Source organism: Carlito syrichta, unplaced genomic scaffold, assembly GCF_000164805.1.
Source record: "Carlito syrichta isolate Samal-C Ts95f unplaced genomic scaffold, Tarsius_syrichta-2.0.1 Scaffold50662, whole genome shotgun sequence".
Taxonomy (NCBI): Eukaryota; Metazoa; Chordata; class Mammalia; order Primates; family Tarsiidae; genus Carlito; species Carlito syrichta.
In genome coordinates, this window is record NW_006994758.1 from 251,577 (window position 1) to 259,856 (window position 8,280).

An 8,280-nucleotide genomic window follows, 5' to 3' on the forward strand; every position below is an offset into this window, starting at 1 on the left:
TTCCAGCTACTTGGAAGGCTGAGGCGGAAGGATCGCCTGAGCCCAGCAGGTCAAGGCTGTAGTGGCCAGAAGCGTGCCACTGCCCTCCAGCCTGGGTGACAGAGTGAGAATCCAACTCAAAAAGAATTTATTTCTAGGAGCTTTTTATACATTAGGGAGATTACAGGTCAGAGAGTGGGATTGCCTTGCCTTGTTCTTAAACCGATTTTTAAAGAAGAAAACAAAAACTATATCTGGTCACCTTTCATATGTACACAGGCCTTTCTATGGGAACTCACCTAGGGTGAGGTCACAGAAATGCAGTCACAGAAATGTCCTTGGGCAAAGGATGGATTTTTCCTGAGACCTTCTTTATCCTTGCTGAGTGGGACTGTCATCTTTTTCTCTCCCACAGGGCTACGGCATGGCATACACTGTCCACAAGTGGTCAGAGCTCAGCTGGGCCAGTCACTGGGTCACTTTTGGATGCTGGATCTTCTACCGTCTCATAGGCTGAGGCATTTCTGTGGACCCTCATAGCCCTCTCAAGACCCCTCTCAGGGTGCCAGCTCTGATGGGGGATGAGGGAAGGCCCTCTCTCTACTCCTTGACCCCTCTCCATCCTTAACCCCTAACACCCCAACACACACACACACACACACACACACACACACACACACACACACACCCCATTTCCATGCCTGTCAATCCCCACCCCACCACAAGGCGGGAAGGGGTGGTCCCTGCTAAGGCCTAGGGGTGGGGGATGCTTGGGGAAACAGAGAGGGGGAGATCTACAGCCTCCCCGCTTCCTTCTTCCTTTTTATATACAGTTTGTTATTGACAAATAAAAGTAGGAAATATACAATAGGCTCTTTCTTCACTGATCAGAGGGGAATAGGAGTGAGTAAGGAAGAGGGTACAGCATGGATAAAGATTTGGAAGCTGAAACCATGAAGAGAGAGCAGACTGTGATTGGTTCATGCTTAATTTACCATTGTTCATGATTGAATGATGAGCCTGATGGCAGGGTCCTGGTCCTATTTTTGTGTCGTTTTGTTTTTTTAGAGACAGGATCTTGCTCTGTCATCCAGGCTGGAGTGTCCTGATCATAGCTCACTGCAGCCTCGAATGATCCTCCCACCCCAGCATCCCAAGTGGCTAGGACTACACATGTGTGCCACCATGACCGACTAATTTTTTTAAATAAATGTTTGTAGAGACAAGGTCTTGCTATGTTGCCCAGGCTGACCTCAAACTCCTGGGATTAAGCTATCTTCCCATTTCTGCCTCCCAAAATGTTTGGTCCTGCTTGATTTAAGTGGGGTGGGGACAGATTGCATAGTTGGGTGTAGGGGAGGCCTGATACTGTCAGATAAAACTGAAGGATCCCCATTTTGACTGACTGCTCTGACTGGGACAGAGAGGAGAGAAAGCAAGGCGAAGGGTTGATTCTTATTTATACTTAGGACTAAAGGTTGTAGGTTCTAATTAAATGGGAGGTCTGGGATGGGTCTGGATTTTTTAAATACATTTTTTGTTTTAATTCAATAGAAAGGAGGTCTCGCTACGTTGCTCAAGTTGATCTCTAACTCCTGGCCTCCAGTGATTCTCCCGATTTGGCCTCCCGAAGCGCTGGGATTACAAGCGTGAAGCAACCACGCCCAGCCATGGGATTCTGATTGATTGCTTGGTCTGGGTGCCCACTGGTTTAGGGTTATGGCGTTTTGATTGGCTCTTTAGAATTGGCACAGGGAGATTGAGGGTTTCCATACCAATTGGCCAGCAGGAGTGAGGGGCCTGAGTTCAGACTGGTTCTTCTGACGAGATCGGGAGAGGTGAGGATGACCGCTGCTATTAGGACAGGAGTTCTGAGCACTAGAAAGCTGCGGGGCGTGGGGGAGGTTGCAGTATGCAGATGTGATTGGCCTGTAATATTAAATTTCTACCTAGAAAACAAGGGGAGAAGTGAGAGGACACAACGCGACGCTGACTTCATCAGCAGACGAAGAGGAGGCAGACCTTAATGATTCCCCATTCTGACTGACTGATAAGGGGACATTGAAGCCAAGACGCAAGCAAGTTGGCTACGGGCCAAAGAACGTCCACCAGCCTTGGCCCCGCCCTGCCTCCACTTCGCTCCTGATTCGGTCTCAGCCAACAGAGAAAATGGCACCACGCGTGTGTGGGCGGGGCCTGCGGCACGCGGAGAGCGCCTATTGGTTGGGAGCTGCACCGGCCGCTCCTTTCATTTCTCCATTGGCCCGCTCCATAAGGCGGGTGACCCGTGAGGGGATGGACCCTAACTAAGGATGTTAGGAAACAGAAGAGCCAGCCTAGAGCAGCGGAGATCCTGTGGGAGAGGCCGCTGCGGTTGCGCGACTGGGTGAGTGACCTCCGCCCCGCCCGCCACCCCATCCCTTAGCTCTTCTCAGCTGGACAGCCAGCCCTCTGCGTTCCCGCGCTAAACCCCTTCCCCAACACCGCCTCCGCGCCTCCGCGCCTCCGCTTGTCTGCGCCAGACCCCCGGCTACCGCGCGGTTGTCCGGACGACAGAAGATCCGCCTTCTCATTGGGCAGCTGGACTGGAGGGTCCAGTTCTGATTGGTGGTCTTTGTATTTTACCCTCCTTTCCTTCTTGAGCGCTGCGCGCTGGACACCAGCCTTCCACTTCCCTTCTTTCCTGCTGGCTGGTGACGTTGCACGCTACTGCGTGGAGGCGCTTGCTTTCCAGGTGCTGGTCCTGGGGGATGTAATTCTGGTCGTTTTCTCTCCTCTTTCCCCCTGCTGCGGTTTCTAGGACTATGGGGAAGGGAATAGCTTTCCGTGGAACAGTGCAATACAGTGACCCCTACAACGAGGCCACGCCTGGTTCCTGTATTTTTCACCAAATTGTGACCCATGAGTGCTAGGACCAGGTTTGGTGATCGTGACTCTTTCACAATATTGTGACCCTAGAAGAATGGGACGAGTCCTAGTCCTGTGTCTCCCTCACTACACTGTGACCAGTGAGGTCTGGGATCAGGTGTCCTTCCCACGTGTCCCCCACAAGACTTTGACCCCTGCTGACTGGGACCAGGCCTTAGGTTCCTGTGTATCCCTCACTAAACTGCGACTTCTGAGAGCTGGGACCAGACCTGTTTCTGTCACATCATAATGTGGCTCCCAAAGGGCTGGAATAAGCTTCCAGTGTCTCTGTGGCCTTATGATTTTAGTCATGCTTTAAAACAGCAGATAATTCGATTATTTTAAAGCCAGTGTTATATCCTGTCTGTTAACTGGTAAATTCAGTCCATTTACATTTCTTATGGTAATAAGCTATTGGGGTTTGATTTTATTATCTCATTGTGTGTTTTCTATTTGTCTAGGTTTTTCTGTTCCTTTTTCTCTTCCCTGTCTGTCCACACGCAGCCATCAGCCTACAAAGACATGACCACCAATGCTGGCCCCTTGCACCCATACTGGCCTCAGCACCTAAGGCTAGACAGCTTTGTGCCCAATGACCGTCCCACCTGGCATATCTTGGTTGGTCTCTTCTCTGTCTCTGGGGTCTTAGTCGTGATCACATGGCTGTTGTCGGGTCGTGCTGCAGTCATCCCACTGGGGACTTGGCGGCGACTGTCCCTGTGCTGGTTTGCAGTGTGTGGATTCATTCACCTGGTGATTGAGGGCTGGTTCATTCTCTATTATGAGGAGCTTCTTGGAGACCAAGCCTTCTTATCCCAACTCTGTGAGTCCTAAGTTCTTTCATGTGCTATGGGAGGGAATTTTCTGGGCAGGGATTGGCTTGTATGTTTACCTACCCACCAATCTTCCTTCCATTAATTCATTTAAAAAATTTATTTAACTTTTTTTTTTGCTGCGTATGTATTCATATGGATCAAAAAACCATGCAGAGATATGCAGTGAAAATCTGCCTTCTATTCACCAAATTTCCCCAAACACTATTAACCACTATTAATAGTTGTTTATGTTTCCTTCCAGAGTTTATTTACACATAAATAACAACATAAGCCTCAGTTTCCTCAATTGTAAAAGGGAGATGACTCAACTATATGTAAAGTACTTAGAACAGTGTTTAGCAAATGGTGCATGCCATGTGTTTACTATTATCATCATCATCATCATTATTTGTTTTTCTCCCCTTTTACACAAATGGTAATGTGCTATGTTTATTTCTGAACTTTGCTTTTTTAAACTAGGTCACACCTCATCATTTCATGAAGAGTTTTCAAAGCATAAATGTTACGGAATTATTTGACTTGTCTAAGTACTAATGAGCATTTTCTCCCCAGCCTTCTGCTGTTGTCAACGATACTCTTTTTTGACCTCATGAATAAAATTGCTGTGAACATTCTAATACAAGGCTTTGTGTGGGCCTCTGCCTTCATTTCTCTTGGGTAAATCTGTAAGAGTAGAATAGCTGGGTCTTAAGATAGGTGTGTATACAACTCTATGAAAACCTACCAAACTTTTCAAAAATGGTTGTATCACTTGCATTCCCACCAGCAATGTAGGAGAATTCTAGTTCCTCTGCATCCTCATCAAGGGAAAAACTGTAGTTATTCTAGTGGATGTGAGTGATATGTCATTATGGTTTTAATTTGCTTTCCTTAGTGACTAATGAAAGTTTGAGCACCTTTCATCTGTTTATTGGTCATTTGGAAACCTTTTGTGAAGAACCTATTCACCTCTCCTGCCTATTCTTGTATTGGGTGGTCTTTTTTTCTTTTCTTTCTCTCTTTTCTTTTTTTTTTTTTTTTTTTTTTTGAGTTGGTATCTCACTCTGTCACCCAGACTGGAGTGCAGTAGCACGATCACAGCTCACTACAGCCTCGAACTCCTGAGCTCAAGCAATCCTCCTATCTCAGCCTCCTGAGTCGCTGGGACTATAGGTACTCACCACCATGCCCGGCTGATTTTTGTTGCCCAAACTGGTGTCAGACTCCTAGGTTCAGTCCTCCTACCTCAGCCTCCCAAAGTGCTGAGATTACAGGCATGAGCCACCACAACCAGCCTTTTTCTTATTATCTGCTCGCTCATTCACTTATCTGTTCACCTGCATGCTCTCTCTGGCCCACTCTCTCTTGTTCTTACTCTCACTCTTGTTCTCTTAATGACTGTTTCACTCACTCCATCATCTACACCTGCCTCCTTTTATGCCACAAACATTTCTTGAGTACCAATCACAGCAACACTGTTCTGTGTCAGACTTTGCACCCATTGTCTTGTTTTAAATATATTCACCACTAGAATCTGAACAGCTATCCCATTTCACAGATGAGGAAACAGAGGCATGAGGAGGTTATGAAGTTTGCTTCTTGCAGTTCCTTTTTCTGCCTTTATTCTTCATGTATCTCTCCTGTTTTCTTCAGGGAAAGAGTATGCCAAGGGAGACAGCCGATACATCCTGTAAGTGTTTGCCTCTGTCAGTGGAGACCTGCGCTGGTTTGGGGTGGTGGTGAGTCAGAGAGCACCAATAGGGTACCCTGTGGGCAGAGCACACCGATGCCAGTGTCCTCCCCTTCCTTTCTCCTGTAGGGGTGACAACTTCACAGTATGCATGGAGACCATCACGGTTTGCCTGTGGGGACCACTCAGCGTGTGGGTGGTGATCGCCTTTCTCCGCCAGCATCCCCTCCGCTTTGTCCTGCAGCTCGTGGTCTCTGTGGGTGAGGAGAAGGCCTACACTGAGAATGAGAGGGGTTGATGAGGGATCCACAGACACAGATGCATCCCTGTGGGTGGTATCTCTCCATTGTGTCCATACAGGGATGAGTCACATTGAATGACACACTCCCTGAGGTTCTGGAATAGCCAAGCACCTCTCTGAGCCTGTGCTCTCAAGCAAGGAGGGTTCATTTTTTCTCCTGCTGGTCACAAAGTCTCCTGTGAAGTTTACATGAGGTGGCCCATGATGGCAAGAAGCCCCTGGATCCTCCAGGATTAGGATTCTGAGATTCCTTCATCTGAGATTCAGTCTTCTTGTCTTCTTAAATTGTTAGCTTTCTTTAGTTCTCGAAGTATGAGTTCTCTTTCGTCCCGGAATCCTAAGCTATCTTGAATTCTAGGATTTTTTAACTTCCTTAAATTCAAAAGATATGAGCTCCCCTGAGTTCAAAAATTCTCAGCTCTCTTTTTGACTCCTGAAATTCTCACTTTTCTGATTTCTCAGATTTTCAGCTCTATGGTTTCAGAAAGCTTAGCTCTTAGATTTTGGGATCCTGAGCTCTGCCACCTTGAGTGATGACTTGAAAAATGCCCTGGAATAGAGAGTTTGGGAGAGCTTCCCTTTCCTCACAGGGACTTCTCCTTGCCCTCCCACCTCCCACAGGCCAGATCTACGGGGACACGCTCTACTTCCTGACAGAGCAGCGTGACGGATTCCAACATGGAGAACTGGGCCACCCCCTCTACTTCTGGTTTTACTTTGTCTTCATGAATGGCCTGTGGCTGGTGCTTCCCGGAGTCCTCGTATTCGATTCTGTGAAGCAGCTCACTCATGCCCAGAGCATGCTGGACGCCAAAGCTACAAAAGCCAAGGGCAAACAGAACTGAGGAGTGGTGGACCAGGCTTAAACACTGGCCAGTGAGGAGCTCTCTGCCTGCCAGAAGAGTCCAATCCTGCTCCTACAGGTTGGAGTGACAAAACTAATTGGTCTGTCAAACTCAGGCTGGTGGGTGGGCACAAAAAGGGCCACAGACAGAGAATAAAGGGGCTGTGTGTAGCTATTTCCAGGAGCCACTGGGACCAAGGTACAAGAGAAGCCAGGAAGTCTGTGATGGTGACAATTTTTAAAATCAGGAAATAAAAATCTTGACTCTAACACTGAAAGGTCTTTCATTACTAACCTCAGAGATGCCCTGTGACTAACCCCACAGACCCCACCTTCACTCACTCATTTCACAGACCCTCATTGGCATCATATAGACCTCCCACCTCTGACCTCACAAATGCCCATCACTAACTCCACAGACCCCCTTGTCTTAGCTCAGGCTGCCATAGCAAAATGCCACAGACTGTGGTACTTAAACAACAGAAATTCATTTTCTCATTGCTCTGAAGACTTGAAGTCAAGTTCAGGTGCCAGCAGGTTTGGTTTCTCCTGAGACCTCTGAAGCTTGCAGGTGGACACCTTCCTGCTATGTCCTCACATGTTCTTTTCTCCGTGCACTCATGTCTCTGGTGTCTCTATGTGCATGCAAATTTCCTCTTATAAGGGCACAATTTATATTGGATTAGGGTCATTTTAACTCAGTTACCTCTTTAAAGGCCCTAACTCCAAGTATAGTCACATTCTGTGGTACTAGGAGTTAGAGCTTCAACATGTGAATTTGGGGAAGGCACAGTTCAGTCCAGAACATTCTGGCCTCCCAAAATTCATGGCTTTTTTGCCTACAAAATACATTCACCTCCATCCTAGTAGCACAAGACTTTTAACCCAGTTCAGCATTAACTTTAAGTTCCAAGTTCATTTAAATATCTAAATCAAGTGTGGGTGAGACTTGAGGTATGATTCATCCTGAGGCAAAAATTTCTGACTGAATCTGTGAAACCAGGTAAGTTATCTGTTTCTGCATAAGATAGATACTCCCATTCCAAAAAGGAGAAATCGGGCAGGGCATGATGGCTTATTTCTGTAATCCCAGCATTTTGGAAAGCCAAGGTGGGAGGATTGCTTGAGCACAGGAGTTAGAGAACAGCCTCGGCAATACAGCAAGACCTTGTCTCTACAAAAAATAAAAAATAAATTAGCCAGGTGCATTGTGGTACATGCCTGTAGTCCCAGCTACTCAGAAGGCTGAGGCAGAAGGATCACCTGAACCCAGGAGATTGAGGCTGTGGTGAGCTGTGATCATGTCACTGCACTCCAGTCTGGGTAACAGAGTGAGAATCAGACTTAAAAAAAAAAAAGAAATTGAAATGAAGAAAGGAATCACAGGTCCCAAGTGAGTTCAAAAAACTTAACAGCAAGCCGGGCTCGGTGGCTCACCCTGTAATACCACACTCTGGGAGGCTGAGGTGAGTGGATTGCCTGGGCCCGCAGGTTCGAGACCCACCTGGGCAACTTGGCGAGACCTCATCTCTACAATAAATAAAAAATCAGCCGGGCGTGGCAGCACATTCCTGTAATTCCGGCTACTCGGAAGGCTGAGGCGGAAGGATCGCCGGAGCCCAGCAGGTCAAGGCTGCGGTGGCTGGGAGTGGCCACTGCACTCCAGTCTGGGCGACAGAGTGAGACTCCAACTCAAAAAAAAAAAAACAAACCTAACAGCAAACTCCATTTGATTTCTTTTTTT

General features: G+C 47.4%; 2 protein-coding genes across 7 annotated transcripts in view; both read left to right on the forward strand.

Annotated features, from left to right (window-relative positions):
- The window catches only part of PORCN (porcupine O-acyltransferase), a 12,044-nt gene extending 11,200 nt beyond the window's left edge, over positions 1-844 (forward strand). For all 5 annotated transcript variants that reach the window (XM_021707706.1, XM_008049053.1, XM_021707707.1 and 2 more), the window contains one exon: positions 395-844. In XM_021707706.1, the coding sequence (XP_021563381.1) occupies positions 395-496 (102 nt within the window). In that variant the 3' untranslated portion in view covers positions 497-844. The remainder of the gene's footprint in view (positions 1-394) is intronic.
- A 1,390-nt stretch (positions 845-2,234) lies between these two features.
- On the forward strand, positions 2,235-6,806 carry EBP (emopamil binding protein (sterol isomerase)). 2 transcript variants are annotated; one of them, XM_008049076.2, is made up of 5 exons: positions 2,235-2,365; positions 3,348-3,709; positions 5,355-5,391; positions 5,521-5,651; positions 6,314-6,806. In XM_008049076.2, exons 1-5 carry the CDS (start codon positions 2,292-2,294, stop codon positions 6,535-6,537), a joined length of 828 nt encoding a protein of 275 aa, XP_008047267.1. In that variant the 5' UTR covers positions 2,235-2,291; the 3' UTR covers positions 6,538-6,806. The 2 variants fall into 2 exon arrangements, with proteins under 2 accessions (XP_008047267.1, XP_021563398.1); XM_021707723.1 differs by having other exon boundaries at positions 2,341-2,365; positions 3,391-3,709.
- Positions 6,807-8,280: the final 1,474 nt, after the last annotated feature.